This window comes from Trichoplusia ni, chromosome 2, assembly GCF_003590095.1.
Source record: "Trichoplusia ni isolate ovarian cell line Hi5 chromosome 2, tn1, whole genome shotgun sequence".
NCBI classification, from domain to species: Eukaryota; Metazoa; Arthropoda; class Insecta; order Lepidoptera; family Noctuidae; genus Trichoplusia; species Trichoplusia ni.
Window position 1 is genome coordinate 1,376,570 of NC_039479.1, and position 22,361 is coordinate 1,398,930.

At 34.1% G+C, this 22,361-nt stretch overlaps 3 protein-coding genes across 3 annotated transcripts; all 3 read left to right on the forward strand.

The window, feature by feature from the left end:
• Positions 1–4,935: 4,935 nt before the first annotated feature.
• Positions 4,936–5,470, forward strand: LOC113501294 (pupal cuticle protein 36a-like; the record flags this gene model as incomplete). The annotated part of the gene is made up of 1 exon (XM_026882405.1): positions 4,936–5,470. A coding segment is annotated over one exon (348 nt), but the record flags the coding sequence as incomplete, so codon positions are not given.
• Positions 5,471–7,124: 1,654 nt separating this feature from the next.
• Positions 7,125–7,827, forward strand: LOC113501303 (cuticle protein 2-like; the record flags this gene model as incomplete). Its single annotated transcript, XM_026882418.1, has 2 exons — positions 7,125–7,368; positions 7,699–7,827. Coding segments are annotated over 2 exons (294 nt in total), but the record flags the coding sequence as incomplete, so codon positions are not given.
• An 8,988-nt stretch (positions 7,828–16,815) lies between these two features.
• LOC113502448 (A disintegrin and metalloproteinase with thrombospondin motifs adt-2-like) lies at positions 16,816–21,654 on the forward strand. The gene is made up of 5 exons (XM_026884022.1): positions 16,816–16,993; positions 19,253–19,679; positions 20,136–20,241; positions 20,893–21,030; positions 21,458–21,654. The coding sequence occupies exons 1-5, from the start codon at positions 16,934–16,936 to the stop codon at positions 21,513–21,515; spliced, it is 789 nt and encodes a 262-aa protein (XP_026739823.1). The 5' UTR covers positions 16,816–16,933; the 3' UTR covers positions 21,516–21,654.
• Positions 21,655–22,361: the final 707 nt, after the last annotated feature.

Consider the following 22,361-nt stretch of genomic DNA (forward strand, 5'->3'; position numbering starts at 1 on the left):
TACTTACATTAACACCAACAACTAACTTTATTATAGTGTTTGTGTAAAAGTAAGATAACATTTAAAACGATGTTCTGACATTTGAATTGTGTTTAAAAAACTCTAATAATAGTGTTTATGAGTAAAGGAGTGCACGCGATGTAAGCGTTGTGACTTATGAAAGATGGGTATGTAACTGTTTGGTGTTGTTTCTTAGGGTTTCTTAGGGTCGTACCAGAAGGGTCAAAATGGAACCCTTTTTCTAAGGGTCAGATGTCTGATCATCATCAGGTTGTGAAAAGGTCTACTAGATAAATTAGTTACATACATCGTGCTATAACGTGCTACAAGAAATAGTCCAGTACTTTAAAGACCATTGCAAGATTGTTATTGTTTGATTATTATATTGCCAATGTTATGTTTTTCTAAAATATTTACCAAAATTACACTTTTTGCATCCACTTATATGTAACTTTTAGTTTTTGATATCAATACGGTTTTTCAAATTGACTCTGAATTTATTAACCACAAAAGTAAAATTATATCCAACGACGAAAAGTTCAAATTTAAAGTAAACATAATAAATTCAAGATCGTTAAACTCCGCGATCTGCGTATGCGCATACAATTATCTAGATATTGCTCTTACATAACGTATTACTACAGTATTACAGCTATTATGGAAGTCATATAAACATTACACATCGGATTTAGATAGAAAATGTCAGTCAGAATCAATTTAACCCATCAAAATTCTATAGCAGAAAAAACCGCATTTAAAAAAGCCAATTATTAAAAAAATATGAAAGAAACCAACCAGTCTTTGAATTACTCAATTATAAAGAAGTATTTAATTAACCTATTTGTCAAAACATTTTAAATTAAAAAAAAAAGAATCCGAAGGTCACCAGTACTTGCTATTTTACTTACAGATCAACAAAATCATATAGTCCTTGCAGATGATACCAATAGACATCAATTCAATTTAAACTTTAGCTACCAAGTCCTAAGGTAGAAATTTCTTTGTGTAAGTAAACAGAAGAGTTAAGCTTTGAATGTTACTTGGATGTATATCATTCAGAATATTGGGTTGTGTTAGCTTTGGTATAAAATACGGCAGATTCACAATACAGTCACATTTCCCTTGCATCTTCGTAACAAGACAGAGCCAATATGAAATTCGTTAGTATATTTTTTCATTTGTTTATTTAATTTGTTCAGTGATTTCTATTGTGTTAGTTTGTGCAAGACAAGTGTTAGATGGTTAACAGTGATTTCGAAAGTGATGGACTTTTGTTCGGTGATAAGGAATTTGTTGACGTTATTTTGTATCGTATTTGAGATAAAAAATCGAGGGATTTGATTATTAGAGCGAAATATTAAATATTTGGGTCATATTTATTTAGCTGCGTATAAAATAATTTGAACTGCTTTAAAATTATCTTCGCGTTGGGCAAACAAAAAAGAAAAAAATTAACGTCAAATATTTAAATTTTCATGACTATATTTATTTACGTAATCAGTAAAAACCATTTTTGTCAAAAAAAAACTAGACAAGTGCTAGTCAAATTCACAACCGAAAAAACCGAAACTGAAAAAAGGGCTCAATATAATATTGAAAAAAATGGTCACCCATCAAATTTATGACCATACCAAACGTTGCTTAACCTTAATTTTTAATTTTATACTTAATCCATTTTTTTAAATCAACTACAGAAATACAAATACAAAAAAAAAACAGATTAAAAATCAACTCTCTAGCCATCACCATTCATGAGCAACAGCCTTAAAATCAGAAACAAACTAAACCGATCCTTCTTTCGACAAATCACACTAACACCGTTTATAATTACTTACCACAGTTTAACGTTGTACAAATGTCAATATTATATTACATACATTATTATTGGCACGCTCATAAATTCCTGAATCGTCACGATTGTCCCAAATTGACAGAATAACATCCATCTGTAGTACTTGTAGTGAATTTAAATTAATACAAATAGATTTCCAAATATATTATTTTACATTGCATAGTTTAATAGTTTCTATCACGGTTTGCTGTTTGAGCATTGCATGTGATAAAAGGCAAGAATATCTACATATATGTATATCTATCTATGTATATCAATTGAAAATTTTGGAGGAGTTGCTCGTAGTTTTACAGTCAAAACTAAAAAAAAATGAAATTTTATTTTTAATGTAAAACCTTTCAGGTAGGAGTTACAACTTATCAAAGTTAGGATTCTGTATAAATAGGCCAATGAAAATGTCAAAAAATTGACAGCCATTAAATGACCGTATCAATATTTGCTTAAGCTCAATCATTATTTTTAGTACCTATTAGTTGTTAAACAGGGTCCAAAATCTATATACTAATATATAAAGCTGAAGAGTTTGTTTTTTTGTTGTTTGAACGCGCTAATCTCAGGAACTACTGGTCCAAATTGAAAAAATATTTTTGTGTTGAATAGACCATTTATCGAGGCAGGCTTTAGACTATAAACCATCACGCCGCGACTAATAGGAGCGAAGATACAATGTGAAATTGTATGTGTACAAAGGAAAAAGTGAAAAAAACAGGGCAGGTATAAATCATAACTTATATCTTCTACCCACGGGGACGAAGTCGCGGGCAACAGCTAGTACATAATATGTGAAAATGTCCACTGACTGTAGCTAGCTAATACATCAACAATCAGCAAAGCCGTAAATATATTTCTAGATAAAAAATAATTAACGCTAAACCGTATAATTCTATTTTTTACAATACGTTAACCATTTACAACTCTGCAAAATAGCAATAGATCTTAATTGTGATCGTTAGCCTTTCAGATCGATCCTGTCCTTGATAAGGGTACAAACTAGTACAAAGACTACGGAACAGTTACATTCAGTACAAACTTTTAATAACCTCCCTTAATATCAATATATTTCAGAAATACGAGAAGTTACGTCATGCAAAGAAAAATTAAATGAAATCATTGAAAAAATCGGTCAAATTCGTGCCGCCTTCACGAATCTGACGGTTCCGAACAAACATTCTTACGAAAATCGAAATTGTAAACAAATTAAGCCATCAAATTTCTGACCGTTGAGCACGTTGCCTTCCTTTAAACTCGATTTTTATTTGTGGTTCTAGCCGCAACAGGAACTTATCATCAGCTGTTCTAGTGCTTAGCTTATTATATGCTTACATGGTTACTGAGATAGATTTGTCACAGACGGATACACGAAATTTCGGTTAGGAGCAGAGACTTAACAATAGGGTTTGGTATTTACTTTTGGGTACGGAACCCAAAAGAATTTAACCCAAAGTTTCTATTTGCGTTATATAATGATGTAAAAATACCTAACTGTTTCTGTGATAACATCTGCGGTCTGCTTGACCTCTAAGGGTCACAATCGTGATGGTTCACTATGTTGTGTTTTGCCAAAAAAGTTTTAATTTATCAGTCTACACATATATAATCTATTTAGACATTTACTTAATACGTGCAAGTAAGCCTGTACTGACCATTTCTTCGAATTCCAATAAAGTTGGTGTTTAAAATTCCACTGGATTTTATATTTTAAACAACAAAAGTTTTAATAATTTAATGCAGGCTAACGCTCATGACTCTATTGGAGGAATCAAGCGATTGGGTTCTATTTCGCTAGTTCAAATTATGTTCGAAAACACGTTCAACGAACAAGTTTCACCCATTTCTATTTCTACCGTTTTTTTTCTTTGTGATCACTCATGTCAAATTCATTCATACACTCTAAACATTCAGTATGAAAAATGATTCCTGGAGTCACTTCCAGAATTCGTTACTGCGTTTTTTTCAGTCAATCTTTCCAATTTCAAAACTCTTTTGACTTCCTTATCAAGTCTTTTAAATTCAAAACCGCATTTGTTAAACGAACACCACTGGGGACCTACCAACACCTCTTAAAGTTATATCATAGCAACTGCGGGAAATAGAAACTGCTCTACGCGATGTAGTGCTCTGTCTTGCTTCCACAGTTACAATCATAATACTTCAAACCTCGGTGGTAAGCTTTTTGATGTTTCTATGTTATGACACCAACCGCAGCCCGAGAAAACTCTTAACACCCCAACTTGAGCAACTTTTGAACCACTTACAGTATTACAAGACAGCTCTGCATTTGTAACCCTTTAATTCAAATAAATACCTTATTGCAAACCAGTAGTGTTAAATTGTATTTAAGCGTGGAGTGAACTTTAAATAGCGGGGTACCATAGTAAACACGATTATCAAAAAAAAAATAGTACAAAACACTAGAATCTCCTTAAAATAGCACTAGACCAACAAATGCACGGAGAAAAAAATTAACGAAACATACAAACTATCAAATACCACAAATACAGTACCTAAATATTCACAAAGATTACAACAGCTGTTAAACGTCAATAGACGGTTAAGAACTCATAAACCACACAGTCTACGTTCAAAAATTAAACTCCATCCTTTATTATACCATTAAAGTCAACAACTATATTTGCCGAATCATTACTATGAATATTTTAAAAGCGGATTTGTTTGAAGTACCCCGAAGTGGGTCAAAGTTCTAAAGTGCTTAATGTCTTGTTTATACCAACTGGTCTAGAATCCTTTCCCTGCCGATGTCAGTGCATTATTACGCAATTGTAGGCCTTTATGTTGCATGGCTCGGATCCTATCGACGAAATCTATCGAAAGGTAATCCAAGGGCGACACTAGCATGTTACAAAAGAACTTCACAGTTTAATAGCCCAGATTTGGGATGTCATATTAGACTATATAATTATTATAAAATAATACCGAGAAACAGAAAACCTTCATTAAGGCAATAAGCGCTATAATATCCCCACAATTTAGGATGCCGAAAACCTTTAATAACTGTTCCATAAAAGACTGATCTAACACTTGTCGTCGCAAAATATAAAACTGAAGTCAATTCTTAAAAATAACTAAACGTGACGCTAACCTCCTCCAAAACTTTTCAGTTCATCGTCCTCGCTTTGGTGTCTGCGGCATCAGCTGCTCGCCTCGACAAACCCATCTACCTGCCTCCCAGCGCTGGCTCTTCAGGTGGAGCCAACGCTGGACTCCAAGCACCCTTCGGAGCTGAACAGGGAAGTCTGGGACAGGCAGGACTTGGACAAGGGGGACAGGCTTCCGCTTACAGTCAAGCAGAAATCCTGAACTACGAAAATGAGATTAATGAAGAAGGTTATCGTTATGCCTATGAGACCAGTGACGGAACTAAGGCTGAACAGCAAGGTGAGTTTGAGAAAGTGTTAAATACTTTTTGGTAAGTTTTTCTCTTGTTCATATTGTCTCGGGTTTTATTTGTTCGGGTTATGATTTCTTCACAATCTTTCAATTATGAATGTGAGAGTCGTACTTGATTGAAATTTTCACATTCTTTAATTATATTTCATTTGTTTTGTTCTAAATATTTCATAAGGATTTTATAGTAGTAGCAATCCTGTTTAGAGATTAATTAATTTGATCGAGCTCACGTTGAATTGTATCGAAATCATTTTCAGTAAAAATAACACAGCTAACTGTCAGTAAAAATAAGCATATCGAATCTATGTTATCTGATAAACATTTTCAAGTAATTGATTCATAATCCCATCTACATCAAATCAAGTATAACACAAAAAACACAAAAGTGATCGTCCCTAAACTGACCTTCATAAAGGTCTAAGATGTAAAACTAAATGGTTATTAGCTCCGTGATGTGAACATTTAAAAATAATAAAAATTTGTTACACAAAGCAATTAGTTGTACGCGAGTAACTAGTGTACGTAGAAAGGTTAATGTGCGTCTGTAAAATAGGCTTCGTTATATGCGGTATTGTTTTCACAGACCATGAAACGGGTAATGACTCTATTTAATACTATTAAATGTGGAAGACCAAGATTTCCTTAGTGTTCTTCTAATTTGAAAAAGTTTTACTGAACTTTTGTACTTTCTTTCATCACCCACTCAATGGTCCATTATACTCATACCATATACTATTTCTATGTTTCAACCTCGGGGTAGTTAGATAGGAAATGTGGACTAAAACCAGCTCAAATAATCTTATGCATCCTATGAACAAAATAAAAAAAAAATGTGTCGCAATTAAAGTCTGTTTTTTGGTCACACAAATGCACTCAGACTTAGGTCAAGCATTCGTAGATCACACAAACGCGTGTCATACGGGGATCGAACCCGCGAGACGAATAGATATACGGTTGAGGAATTAATAAAACTTGTCAAACTAATGAATGTATATTTTTTTGTACTTATTTGTTGTTATTACGACTAGAGAAATACACCATCTTCAATGAAAATTTCAAGTTTAGCTAGCTATCATGGTCCATGAGATACATTTTGGTAACGGAAGGTTGGACGAACAGACCTACAGACAGATAGCCGACCCTCAATAATAGGGACATTAAAACAACTGAGTTTAAGGCATTCTGTTCTTTGCTCCGCATATATAGTGCAAATAAAATAGGCCTATTATTTTGACATGACAAACAACTTCATCAACTCAAATATTATTTGTGAAATTTCAACAACCAGATCGGAGCAAATGGGAACGGAATTACATATTAAAGGTTAAGTTGGATCACAGCTGACATTTGTAGTTGGGCCTAGTGAATTTGTTTATCATTTTACAAGACAAGTGCACATAAAGTTTTGTAAGAGTGATAGGCAGACAGATGTCGTTACGAAATCGGATTTGAACCCCTGGGTTAAGGTGGATATTTGCGTCAACAATTATTACTTCGGTAAAGAATTTTTTCTGGAGTTTCGATAGAAATGTGAAGGGTTTTATATGTATCTTATGCAGCGATTTTTTTTGGAAAAGTAATGGTTTAGTTTGTCAACCTATTTTTAGGTTTCTGTAAATAGTTTATTACGCTATAGCAATTCTTAACCTAAATTTATGTATAAAATCCATAATTTGTCGCGTCTAAATCTAAAAAATCTTTGTATGTGTATGTTTTTTCCCACTTAACACTTTAATTTTGATAAAATTAAGTAAATAGGTAGCTGATATTCTAAATTAACTTTACTCCACTTCAATTATCTCCTGACTGCTGAAGAACTATGAATTTGCAGCAGTAATCGAAATCCAAAGCAAAGTCGCGGTGAAAAACTAGTTTCTTAATACAAAAAACCTTTTCCCCAGGACGTGTGATCCCCGGAGCTCAGCCCGAAGAAGGTTCTCTCCAAGTCTCCGGCTCCTACTCCTACATCGGTGATGATGGAGTCACCTACACCGTGACGTACACAGCTGATGAGAACGGGTACAGAGCTGAAGGCGCCCACCTGCCGACCCCACCACCAATCCCAGAGGAGATTCTCAAGAGCCTGCAGCTCACTGACAGGTCTCAAGGTATGATGAAGAAGTGATGTTTAAATATTGTCTTAAGTGATAATTGAATGGCTAAATAAAAGTAAATAGGAATTAAAAAATGATTGAATATCTCTTGTGAAGATAGGATAAAAGAGCGCAAGAAAGTTGATAGCGGATTTTGAAAAATGGAATAAAAAATATGTCTGTTGTTTTGTCTGTAACATTAATCAATGAAAAACTAAGTGAACTAGTTTTGTTACTTTATCAAAAGCATCAGTTCAAAGATTTAAAAGAATGTTACGTCTACAGAAATTTGAGCTTTAAAATAACGTTAATACTTGCATGCTTATCCTCTGCATTATTTTTCAGGACAATACGACAGCAATAAGAGCAGCTACGATGCCGACGCGGGCTACTAAAATTATACAACATACTAACAACCTTCTTCTTACAAATAAGTCATGGACTTTAAAAGGCACTTTTATGACAAATATTCAAACATATATAAAGAACGTGTAGCCCGTGTATAGCCCTTGCACGTAGTCTCCTTTTGCGGACTCCAAAAAGGACGTTCCTAATTCGTTTTTCTTTACCTCAGAACTTTGGACTGGATGAACAGATTTTGTTGATGCTTTTTTTCGTTTAACGTGAAATGGTTTTCTGAATTTATGGTGCCCAATTTCCCATAAATTCAAACACAGTTCATCAAGTTTCACAGTTCACCAAAGAAAATGATTATTATGTCGGATATGTTTTTATAAATACGAAGATTAGAACTTCTTACGCCATAAAACGGGTGTGAAATGTATGAAGGGGCGATAGGAATTGGAAAACACAAGATTTGTATGTTGTGTCATAAAAGTGTATTTTATTAAAGTATTCTTCAGAACGAATTATACAGTAAGTTATAAATTTAGTTTACAAGTGATCGTTTGGACGTCGCGGCCAGTACCTGTGTTTAGTAGTCGTTAATTATAACTTTTTTAATAAAAATGTAAATAATATTATGTTGTTTTATTTATTAAATTTGAAAGAAAGGGCACTCTGCCATACAATTTTTCTTAGCCGATAGCCGAGATAAATATCTCACCAGTATTTTAAATATTGAGTTTATCGTTATAATAATAATGCGCCTAACAAAATTCTCAAAGCAATTGTTACTCTGAGCAAAGTTTATTTTGCGATAAAATATATTAAAGGCGCAAGATGCGGAATGCATTCTTAGGAATGGACTCATTATCCAGACAAGATTAAAACCTAAAAGGAAGTCCGTTATTTCCCGATATAAATTGTAAACATAGATTCTACCAAAACGATGAAACATTGTCATCTATGTTTTTTTTTTCAATAATTAAATATAAAATAACCTACATCTTACAAAAAACTAGAGCAAATTCAACCAAACCAACAACATACCGTTAACTTAATAACCCATATTCGACAATCATCACCTGATACATTGCCCCAATGATCTCACCTCTCTAAGCTACAATTGACCTTGCAAATAACAGTTATTTAACCATCGGCAAAGAATTCGTCACATATAATACACCGAAGCAATGATATACAAGGTGAAGGGAGCTTGCGTGGCTCTATCAAGTAATTCACAACCGATTGCTAAGCGATTACCGAATGATCGCTATTTCGATGCCTTTTTCCAAATAGTCATTTGAATTTGTTGTGATTTTCGAGCAAGTCGAATTTGAAATTGCTGTATACAAATTGACATGTGGTTTTAAGTTTTGTAAGCAGGTGACATTTGCATAAGTACTTATTTTTGATAAGTCGTTTGGTATGGGTTAAGAGGAATCGTGATGAGTGGTATTAGAGAGGTAAAATGGGTCTGGAGTATTTTGAGCTTTTTGAAAATTGTGACTGAACACATATTTTTTCACAACTCTAAGGAACGGGTTTTACCAACAAATATAAAATCCAACTGTATCGCAAATCAAAACTTTTTTACAATTTTATTTTGGATTAAAGCGTAGGACATCCAAGTGAGAAGCCAAGAGATACACAGAGTTTCGAGTGTGTGCGTATTGAAATAATATAACAGCCGAATTGTTTTGGACGTCACGCATAATGTGGGTACTGCGTCAATCCAATACGACTGGAGAAAAATCATTCTCCAGACATGTCGGATTGCCATCCATCGGGATTTGAGAGTAAGGGAACAGAGTGTGCTCCTGTGTAGCGCACTGTAAGGACACTTGTGCACTATAATATGTTTTGCAAACCTGGCTGGTGCGACACTAACCGCCCTGGCCAAAATCGATCAGGATACTATTATTATTTAGAACAACAAAACATCAAAAAAACTTAACAGCAACCAGTTGCTCAAAACAGTTACGTGATAACAGCGCCATCAGTTATTTCGCATTTACACGGTTCGCAAATTACGTATCAGCGAACGATCAGACTACACAGATGATCAAATATAATCATCATTCCGTATTATTGACCGTGACTAAGAATTCCAATATTTCTCACTTATCTAAGCGTTGGATACATTTTTGAATCGAGGTTGAATATTGATACAATTTGGTCATCGATCGGAGTGAATTTGGTGAGCTCAAATTTTTAAGGCGATTGATTTTTTACTATAAAACTATCATTTTTAACTAACGAAAGTATTAAGTAATTTAATCCTTGAGGGCTTTCACAATTATGCAAAAGACTTGCAGATATAGAGTAAGACTAGGAACATACAATCGTGGATCACACAAACGCTTGTCCTACGTGAGGATCGAACTTGCGTCACGCCGCGTTTAGTGGATTTGGCTTGGTGATCTCAACTACTCGGCTATCCATGCAGTCAGAGACTCTCTATCTCAACTGCAACAACCTAACTTTTAAAGCTCATTTATTATTATTTTAATTAAAATTAATTAATTAAATATTGAGGAATTTAATCCTCGTTTCGTGCTGGCTTTTACTTACCTTCAAGTCTTGTGTGCAAGTACTGTGAGGAATATCAGTGGCCATCTGTTTGATGATCACTAATTTCTACTTACGCGGCAAAGCATTTAAGACCATTGATTAAAATAACCGTTCTTACTTTATGGGATATCGTAAAATGAATTATCTAATGATAATTCTGTGAAATTAAAGTTTGTTGTAACTGGCAGGTATAACAGTTTTACTACTAATGAAGTTTTATCTATTTCCGTTTGATAGACTTATATAGAGGTTCGATGCACTAGATTTTCATCGATTTTCAGGGTTCCGCAACCAAAAGGAAGAAATGAAACCTTGTTACTAAGCCTTTGGTGGGTGGACTGTTTTGGAAAATTAATTTTCTTTTATCGATTTGTTACTTGGACTTTTTATTATTATTTTATACAACATTCGTCACAATTTTCTTTATCTATAATATATAATGTATATTTTCTCCTCTTACAGCCGTTGTGGATAACCATAAAACGTTGTGCCTGTAATTTTTTTTACAAAATATGTGTGAATACAATAGCCACATCTTACAAATTATGTTCAATACATGTCCATAAAGTACCTTAGGTAGGCTAAGGTACCTTAGGTAGCTAATTAAGGTAAATCCATATTTAAACTTCTAATTTAATATTAGAGGAAGGAAGAAAATACCAAATACGCTGTAACCTTATCAATAACATTTCAATTCTTGATTTTAACAAACCCAATTATAAAATTAAAAAATGTTTGTCATTCAACAATCAATCTTCGTGTGTGACTTTAAAGCTCGTGTGACGTCACTTGCCAGTACGCTTTTTACTAGAAAGTGATGTTTTTAGCACCACTATCTACCATCATTAAGAGATTTTTTATCTTCCTTACTCTTTAAAATTGTAATAAAGTGAAAAATTCGTATTGAATATTTTTTTGGAAATCTGTCTGACTAAACAGATTAAGGTATATTATAAAGATTTAATCAAATACTTACCTACATTATTGTAAATAGCTGGATTTAGTCTGTACAGTGCTGATGCACTTCCCTCTACTTTCCTGCTCAATGGTTTTTAGTACCTTAAATCCTATTATGAATATTTCTATTAAAGGCATATGACGTCATCAACACAATCATTTTGAGCTATTCGAATTCCCCGTATCCATTATTCTCATGAAATTATGTCATAGTTGTAAATTACGCGCATTGATAAATTATTGTAAGTTTATTTACCTGATGGATAGAATTTAATTGCAATTATTCTATTAGTAAATAGTCTCATTGATTCAGGGATTTTTGCATATATACTACGTCAAAGGAAAAACCATTTTCTTGTTTCGTAAAGTGGTTCAGTAAATATGAGGTGTATGGGTACGAAGACACATTCTTTTTTTTCAGTTACCTTCTCGATAAAATTGATGTATATTAAACTAACTAGCTGTTGCCCGCGACTTCGTTCCCGTGGGTAGAAGAAGATATAAGTTATGATTTATACCCGTCCTGTATTTTTTCACAATTTCCATTGTATCTTCGCTCCTATTAGTCGAAGCGTGATGGTTTATAGCCTAAAGCCTTCCTCGATTAATGGTCTATTCAACACAAAAAGAATTTTCCAATTTGGACCAGTAGTTCCTGAGATTAGCGCGTTCAAACAAACAAACAAGCTCTTCAGCTTTATATATTAAGTATAGAAGTATAGATATAGATATATAATAGTGGATAGATATATTATGTTTCCCTTTGCCCCGCAAACTGACATTGATCACATCACAGTGACTGGAACTCAAGCTTAACGGCACAATTTTGTATTTTTACGAAATCGTTACGTCACAAGCCACTTATCCTTAGCTTAAAAGCAGTTTACCTTTCTAATTATTTGTTGTTAAGAAAATGACAAAAGTACTATTTTTTATAAACTATCTGAGGCACTAAATGGATTTTCACTTTTTGCAGCTAGTCAATTTGGTTTACCGACTTGATCTAGTGGATGTAAGCGCGCCTGTCGAACACGAGGTCTTAGTTCGATCACCGAAAGAACAATAGTTATTGAAGTTCCGTAGAACGGGGATCGGAAGTCAATAGCCCCAGAAAAGAACTACGCAAAATAATTAAACAATGAATATTAATTCAAAATATTTTGGAGTATAAAATTAAATTAATTATAAATAGGTTATGTTATTTAAAAACATAATGACATAATCTTCAGAACAAAACCAAATAAACATATTTATGTATTATGCTTCCCCAAAATGATATTTGAATCCTAATTATAGTGCTAAACAAGGAAATTCACTTAATTATATTATTCACTTACCTTAATTAATTATATTTATATTTTTTCTACCCTAAATTATTCCAAGAATAACTAAAAATCTTTCCTCGTCTCGTTTGGTCGCATTAAGGATATATTTTTTTCATTATTATTGAAATTAAATACGATTGAATTAAATACGATATCATTACCAAATTTCCTTTTACCACGCTTAATTCGTACCTTCGTTGAGCGATATTTATACCTATGATACAAACAAATTGCGAATTGAAAACCTCGTTTTCAGAATTATCAAAATCGATACAACAGTTCTTGAGATTACCGCCTAACTACAACTGAACTACCATCTTATTAACTTCTTCTTAAATTAAACATATTACACATTATTAGATATTTCATTGAAAAATACGTTATGATACAACATCACGATTATGACAAACACTAGCAACATTTCTTCCCAGAATAATTCAGTCACCAACCTTATATTAAAGGCACATACTTTACCTCTTTTTAACATCACTATCGATTAAAAATCCATAATTTTTGCTAAAAACTCCAAAAACATACATATCAAAAGCTCCAGGAAACAAGTTATCACTATCTACCAAAACATAACAAAAAACGCAAAATAAAGTGTTAAAATAATAATGCAATCAATCTAGAACGAACGCGGAACCTAGCCCGAAAATGATAACAATGTTTTTTTGTATTCAGAGATAATATTTGGCCTTATTTTTTTTGGTATTACACATTAATCCAGTTGGCTAAATGCACTTGAGTTAAATAAGTCGGAATTTTAGATATTAGGCTCATACAAGGATAGGTAGGAATCGGGTTGCAGAACGGTGATGCGGAGTTCTATGCTGTGGTGCAATATGTGAGATGCCATCTAGTCTTGTATGAAAGATTGCAACTCATGCCATACACCGACATAAAAACGCGGATGAGGTAGCACGGCGGTTCAGGTTTAGTCAGTAAAAGTCTGACACTACCCATTTCCCGAGCGGGTGTCCATGAGGATTCCCCGCCTAACCAAAAAAAAAGGTCATTAGTCTCAAAATAATCAAAGCTTGCATATTGTACTAGAAAACTCATAAACCAACTTATATATTTTAAAATACATACAGAAAAATATAAAATATAATGGAACCTCCAACACTTAAAACTTCTCATCCCACAAACCTTAAAACGGCCCAACCGATTTATTATCAAACATATCTAAGATCACTCGGTCATAATTACCTAATAATCACTTAAACGCCTGCCCTGGTTGGCATCGAACTTACGACCTACGATACAGCAGTCACGGTTCCATCTCCGTCTAGGGCAAGCTATTGTGTGATCCGCGAATACTTGTCCTGAGCCTGGATATCTTTATGTACATATTATGTGACTTAAATGTTTGTCACAGCCCCGCAAAACAAGGATTAAGTTCGACAAATCGAAAGTCGATTTCATAAAAAAAAAATTAGAAAAAACAGTAACATTTACCTATATTCTTCTATTGGACTAGCGCAGTTGTTGAAATTGCGTCTATCACAAAAATAATGATGTGGTGTTCAAACTAAGTTCTTAGCTGACGTATTAAACGCATTCCTAAAAATGCATATCACAATCAAATAATATCACAATTTAACAAATATCTCTAAATAATAAATATCAGAAGATTACATGCTAGTTAACAATGCTACAACAGGTGTAGTCTGCTCAAGTGTCGGCGATAAGACGGAGGTATTCTAAACAATGACGAGAGAACAGAAAAGATTAAAAGGTGATGACAACGCAAGAAACAACGAGCAAACCATAAGTAACTCCACCAAAGGCTTATCAGTAACTTTAAGTTCAAGGTACGCCACTATAGGTAAAGTGCTAAAGTTTTAAGTTTCGTATAATAAGCCTCTCTGTGATAACATGGCTCAAGAACGGATTGAGCGATCTCCATTTAGTTTGTTTTGTCTTATAGCTGAATTATGGGTGAGCTTAGATGTCATGTTTCATGAATATCAGTTAAGTTGTTTGGGGACAGCTTCTCGATTCGGGACTTAAATTAAGCGCATTGAAAAATTCACGCCAGTAACCCGTATCGCCGATAATTTCATTTAATAAATCCTCCTTTTAATTAAGTCGTCAAAGGTCTCCTTATTTAAACTTACTCAACTCTTTATAAAACAACAGCGTCATAAGATCGACAGATAAGTCATGTTTAATATCACGATTATGTAAAATGCTGACAAACAGACATTTCTTCTCAGAATCATTTTAGTCACCGAGTTTATTTTAACGTCATTAGTCGACAGGCTTAGGGCTAAAATGATTACCAATTTTATAATTCAGCAATTGAAACATGGCTCGTCGGTAGGTGGCCATTCATAAATAATACTTTTCTATGTAATGATGATGACGATCGATCTTATCTCGCGCACATAATCAAAGGTAAATAAATACTTTTCCTAAATTTCGCAAACTTGGAAATGAATGTACTTACTATGTGTATGAGGGATTGCAACGCATTGCCATACACCGACACAAAAACGCGGATGACGTAGCACGGCGGTTCAGGTTTAGTCAGTAAGAGCCTGACACTACCCATTTCCTCCCCCAAGGGAGTGGGTGTCCATGAGGATTCCCCCTCCTTAACAGAAAAAAGGTATCCAGTAAAACGTGAGACTTCTAATAATATTGATAGTATTATATGTAAGTATGACAAACAACTAATATTAGATGTCGAAATGGATAATTGTCGAAGGCTGGTAGACGCTTAATATCAACTTTGTCACAGCTGGAGCATAAATTAATTATGCATTTATAAAGTGACTCTACCAAACAACACGTGTACTAGGTCATTGAAGGATGAGATCACTGAATTTGTGTGACTATCGCACGCCTGAATAGCTCGGCAGATTGAAACGTGTCCAGCGTAACCTGAAATTGCTGTTGACATTGTTTCCTAGTTGTGACAACTAACATCTGCATCTAACAAGACTAGTATATAATTTTTGTAGCATTTACGACGCTTTTCTTTGTTACTTCCAGCGTGAAAGCCTCATAAAAATCATGAGATACAGCCTATTGACAAAAGGAAAGCAGCGCCTCAGTCAGGGTTGCGTCTTTACCCATTGGAATCCCGTACAAAATAATGATTAAAAAGAAAAAAAAACCGCGTGAAAATGTGTAAATGACTCGCTTACTGAATATCGGATGAATACTTAAATTATTGATTATTTTTTTTACTTAAAAATAACAGACGAATTGAAAATCCCCTTTGAAGTCGGTTTAAAAATCAATAATCTCACCTACACATGCTAAAAGAAGATTCTCCCTAATAATATTTCAGTCAATCGAACAAATAACTATTAAAATGTTTGTAACATACATACGGAAGTCAGTAGCACCAGGTATTCAACTTTCAGGCTTCAGGAAGCTAGCCCAATAACATCTAGGCTATTCAAATAATCTAGTTATCTGATTCAGATCTATGTTAGTTCCTTACTCGATTGTAACCGATACATATTGTTTGAATGTAAGATTTAATTGTTAGTTTCGTGTAGCCGCCGATAATTTACCAAGAAATAATACATAACACAGTTATATGGCCGACTTTGATTGTACACGATACAGATAAAACAGAATTCTGACTTCTCTTGATGTCTCAACTTTTAATTTTTACTAGCTGTTGCCCGCGACTTCGTCCCCGTGGGTAGAAGATATAAGTTATGATTTAGGTATACCTGGCCGGTTTTTTTCACACTTTCCATTATATCTTAGCTCCTATTAGTCGCAGCGTGATGGTTTATAGCCTAAAGCCTTCCTCGATGAACGGTCTAGTCAACACAAAAAGAATTCAATTTGGACCAGTAGTTTCTGAGATTAGCGCGTTCAAACAAACAAACAATTTCTTCAGCTTTATATATTAGTATAGATTACAATTTAATGTTATGTCATCGAAATTGACGGTAAGAATAATCAAAAAAATAATTATGCCTGAAGAAAAAGGAAGAATTTACAACTTATTGGAAGTTAATGAGATGGCATGGGATAGAGGAAGATTGAAAACTCTACACTTATTATGCAAGTGCCCAGAACTTAAATAATCAGTTCAAATAACATGCCCTAGATAGTTATGTTAAATAGAATATTTATATAGAAAACCGCGGGCAGAATCTAGTCATTTATAAAACACGAAAAAATTACATAAATATCATTCTTCCCGGCGTATAACGATAGCTTACCTAACTGCCAAACATAAAATAATTACTGAAACTTCCAAAACAATGCCTGGTACTTCTGAGTATTCTGTGAGTTATTGTTTGTGGCTAGGGCTTGCCGCAAAGCTTAGTACAACTTAGGCATTGAGGACATACAGACATACAGCACACAAGTGGATTCTAAGATTTTTTTATATATAGTTCAAAATGAAGTGTTTCGTGTTTTTGATAGTGCTCGCCGTTTTTAATGGGTGTATTTGTAAAATTGTAAGTTTTTTTTTTGCTTTTACGAGTATTTCAGTAGATACTTTTAGTTTCTTTTATTGTGTTAGAAATGTGTTCCATAATTGTTTTAAATATTTATTTATTAGGGCTAGCTAGTCATTTTCAAATTCTAACCCAATTTAGGAAGAGAGGTTTATTAGCTTTATGACTATTTTTTTTGGGCTACCATTATATTTCATTTATTTCTAGGGTTACTCACTCAAATGGTAAAAACGGAAATCTAATAAGGCTCCGCCGTCTGTCCGTCTATTTCTCAGATCCTAATAGCAAGAATGTCTAATGTTTTTCGGTTGCCGGTATAACACCAAAATTAAATAATAAAAATTACTTAGGCTTACATTTTTGTGTTTTGGTTTATTTTATAGCTGCTGCCCCCGGGTACACCCGCTAAAAATGTAAATGAGCCTAATAAAATCAGGATAAAAACTATCCTATGTGTAAATTCTGGTTATAAACTATCAGTGTATGAAGTTTCGTCTAAATCCATTCAGTGGTTTTTGCGTGAAAGAGGAATAAACTTTGCAACTTAAACTTGCAGGCATACAAACTTTCGCATGTATAACATTAGATATTATGACTTGTACGGAACCTTAGTTTCGCGAGTCTGACCACACTTAACCCGCTTTCGTACTTAACACAGCATTTAGCTTTTGTACCTAAACTAAAATTAACAGAGTACAGCGTAAAATCTGTTTGAGTACTATTTTAAACGATGTCGCGAGAATGACGTTCCTAAAGGTCCCGAGTTCAATTCTCGGTTGGTTAACAATAATGTTTATTTTACGAGCGACCCACGCGCTACTGAAAATATGGCATTCAGCTTTTGTTATTAATATTATTATTTTATAACAATACTTATGACTAATAGACCTAAATAGTGGTGACATGGTGACCTTCCGGTTCTATGAATGGATTTTTATGTACGAAGTGCAGGTTCGATCCCAACGCTGGCAGGTACCGTATCTCTTTGAAAGTTAAGTAAGGTACTGTTTCAATTATCCTAAGACACCATTGATGAATGGTGAAAGAAAAAATCGTTTGAAAACCTAGATTTTAAGTCGATCAAACTCCAACCCACTTTATGACGAAATACGATAGGGATGTACTCGTATCAAAGCTAAAGAAAAAACAGAGTAGCTTGGGATAGCAGCCACACAGATAAGTCGATGACAGGTTAAGCAACACTTAGCGCCATCGATCTATGGATGGGCGACCATCAAAAACTGCATACAATATTAAAACCAACAGAAGAATAGAGACTTGTTTAGACGATTTGTGCATCCCGGAATAACATTCAATTGAAGGTCATGTAGAGCGCTATCCAATCTAGATGCTACAGTATAATTTTCTTTCCATCAGCTGCCTGCATAAATTAGGTCTAAGTAATACCAACAATTACGAGTCATTCACAGTCTGCCAAGACGTCTGGCATCAGTTAATTAAATAGACATTTCTAAGTAATGCAAATTGCCTCGACAGACAGAAAGGCCACATGTTGATGTCAATAACCGAGTATAGAGAGTTCATTATATCATATTCACTCACTTACTTTAATACTGACTAATCTAAGTTGTACATTGTATGGTAATACATATTTCTTGCAAATAGATAATTTGTTCAAAAAAATCGTTGAATGTCAATAATGGTAAGTATTCCAGCGGGATTGTCCGAAAGGGTTAGAAGCACGACAAGGGTACTCAAGGAAACAACCGAAAACAAAAAGAAACCAACTGGGAAACCATCAAATAACTCTTCCCACTTCGGGCAGAAGGAAATTTCAGATTTGTAATCATCAAAATCCAGCGCTATTTCTTTTTTCTCCATTTGCCCTTTGTGTATCGGGTCTTCTCAATTTTTACTTCGACTGAGTATTGTTCTAACAAATCCGCAATGAGGAAAGCTGTCAGGTCAAAAATAATACGGCTTAATATAGCTTCAAAATGATTAGTTAAGAGCATTATAAATATTTTGTGTCAGTAAAACTCTATTAAGTTTGAGGAAAGCAAAATCAAATTTTACCTCTTCCAGTTATAGGTTTAGCAGTAAAATATCGGACTTATACCACTTGTTCAGACCTTCACGTGACTCCAGCAGAGATTGGTTAAATACATGATATCATTTATTACGCAAAATTATTGTTCTTAATCACAACTAAGTATTAACATTACTAGAAACCATGATTCAATCAAAAGTACTAAACAATTAATAACCATCCTAACATTAATTATCTTTTAATTACAGAATAAACATAAAGGAATCCACAAAGATACTTCAATAAAATATCTAACAAAACAAACAGACATCACGATTCCAATAATGATGCATTTAGATAAAGCTTTAACGAAAATAATATCTCCCGACAAGAAAATGAGAATCAGAGAAAAATTCAAACTACTAGCAAAAGACATTTTGAAAGACGTAGAAGATTACTTCAGTCGTCCAAATTTACAACAGAAGATAAAATTCGAACTTCTAGATGTTAAGATAATTAAGAATACGACAGAAAAGGTGAGGATGAACGAGAATGTGTCGAAGTATTTGAGGAGTTACTGCCAGTGGCAGGGGCAGAAGAAGACGGCGAAACAGATGTGGTTCTACTCTGTTCTTTTCACGGGGTTAGACCTGTTCTACTTGGATAACGAAGGTGCTGAAGTCAGGAGTAGTACAGGTATGTCTGACTGTTGAATAAACTTTCATTTTGTCTGGTAAAAAATCTTGCAAGTTATATTTGACCCACTTCCTGGTTTCCGATTGATTTGAAATATTGCATACACATGTTTACTGTATGAATATGAAATATTACGTTGAAATCTGATCTATTGTTGAAACTGGAAGATTGCCGAAATCACTCTGTACTAAAAAAATACAGCCAAAACGGTTTGGGATCACTTGCCCACATTGCGAAGGGCGGGCGATACCCGCTGCGATTGATGTTGTGATTGATGTTCAAAAAGTGCTACTTTGTAAAAGTTTAACCACACTAAGACTTGAAAGAATTTATTAAGAGTTAGATTTTCGAATCTTGATCTGTCTTGATAGGACAAACGTTTGTGCAGTCCACTTATGCTTGCCTTGAATCTAGATATCAACATTTTTTTAAATAGTCTTATTTTTTTGCTTCCAGGTCGAGGATACATGCGAGGGATGTGCAGCAACAAGAACAGCTGTACACTTCTGGAATGGCATCCTGAAAACATAGCATACATACTGACACATGAAATAGCACACAGGTAAATCTTTTTAGCAGTTAGGAGGAGCTTGTGGCCAAACTGAAGTCCTACGGTCGGTCCGTAGGTGATCATTATGTCATAACATATTCTTCCGTGTTTTAGCAGGCACTAATTAGTCTGAGTACGGGCGACAGACCTTTGTTTTCTTTCCTTTAGGTACGGGACACCAGTTTTGATCGTTTCTAGGGCCTATAGGATGACGAAAAATCAGTTTGACTAGGAATACAATCAATTCAAGGAGTGGTATCAAAAGAGGTCACATTAACAATAATTGATATTTATAGGACACACAAGCTGCGTTGCCGCGGGTCACTCGGAGATAGCAATTGTTATCTAATATTAGAAATGGCATGGGTATTAGGTATCAAATATGATTAAAGTACTTTCTTTTGTATTCAAACAAACAAATTTCAAATTTAGTTTATTTCTTAATTCGATTCGCGTCACCTCAAATTGCAAACCTGCAATTTTGCTGCATAAGGACACTCAAACAATAAAAAAAAAAAAACGTTCCTAGATGACGCAAATGCTTGTCCTACGCGCCACACGTCGCGCACAGAGGTTTTGTAGTGACTTGGCTATCCGTGCAGGCTGCTTTAATTATTAATTCTAGCCGTTTAAATTCATAACGCTTCTCTTTTACCTTTCCAGCCTCGGCATTTCACACGACGGCCCCCCTCACAACGAGTGCCGCGGACAGAGATACATTATGGATGCAAAATATAACCCAAGGAATCCTGCCAAAATATGGTCTACCTGCAACAGGCGAGAACTTAATCAGTACCTGAAGTAAGTACATTTGAGCATCATGGAATGTTCCGGAATGCTTTTGAGGAACTACTTAGAACAGAGCCAAACATTTTTTCGAGCTGAGACGCAACATCTTCACACGCTGTGAGAATGTTGTCGAACGGATAAATGCTGATGGAAATAAATGCTCTTGGCTCTTTATGAGTTCTTAAAATCTAGAGGTGTGTATCAAGGTTCGGTCAGTTATGGCAGTAAGTATAATGTGAATCATATAAATGTAAAAAATTAGAAGTGTTTGGTGACAACGTTTGTCCTGTGGAAGGATAGTGTTAAAGATAGAGTTGTTGTAGATTTTTCCAAGAATTTAAAGAGCAATTACTGGCTCCGCGGAATTGTTTTATGACTCAAAGCCGAAAACTGTTTATTTTTATTTTCTTGATAAATATTGAAGGATTTTTTTTTACAGGAGCGATCGTTCATGGTGTTTAAAGAAAGATCCAAATGCAGTAAATATCAATAAATAAATTAAATAACGTTTTGTTGTCGAAATTGGTGGAGGCTCCTGACAAAATACTACGAGCAAGATCTGTGATAGTGTAAGTGCTATTCAAAACTGACAGGCGCTGTGAACATTTTTATTTATGATAGCTGTACGAGGCTACGCAGTCACTATTGCTAATAAATAAATATATTTTAGAGCTTAAGAAATCGACTGAACGGATTTAGGCCTATTAATAAAAAGGACTTATAAAATTTTCTGGTATTTGCTTACTATTTTAAAGTTCCCTAATTGTAACCGCAAAACTGGACACGAAGTTGCCTAAATACATATTATGTGTATTTTATAGAGAGTGATTTCACTTAGGTATGTACTACATTAATAAAAAGTCTCAAAAAATATTTCAAAGCCTGAATGGTTTATCCAAAAACTTCAATTTTACAGTTACATTTATTATCATAATAATTATTATACTCTCATAAAACTATACCTAAAGCAAAGTTCTACTAAACAATTTACAAATACGTAAAATAATATCCCTAACCTCAAAAAAACAAGCAATGCAACAGAAATAAATTAAAATCCAACAAAAACACAAACTATATTCATAAAACTACACATTTATTTACACTTAGAGTGACCACACGTTAAATCGTTTAATAATTTTCATCTGCGCATGCGCATAAATAAGGTTTGTGTGCATTTTCACCGACTTTATAAAACACGATGAGATTACAAAATCTAAAGATAATATTGCCAGACACAATAAATCGAACACTTTCTCTGAATCTTTAGATAGAGTTTTCCAATTCTAATAGGATATTAAGAGCTCTTTATCAAGTCCGTTGTTTCTGTAAGAAAGAGACTCCGA

Excerpts from the sequence above, each read along its gene's own strand:
- LOC113502448 (XM_026884022.1), top strand. The coding sequence starts at position 16,934 with ATGAAGTGTTTCGTGTTTTTGATAGTGCTCGCCGTTTTTAATGGGTGT. Across the intron at positions 16,994-19,252 it reads ATGGGTGTATTTGTAAAATT|AATAAACATAAAGGAATCCA; the intron begins GTAAGTTTTTTT and ends TTTTAATTACAG. Across the intron at positions 19,680-20,135 it reads TGAAGTCAGGAGTAGTACAG|GTCGAGGATACATGCGAGGG; the intron begins GTATGTCTGACT and ends TTTTGCTTCCAG.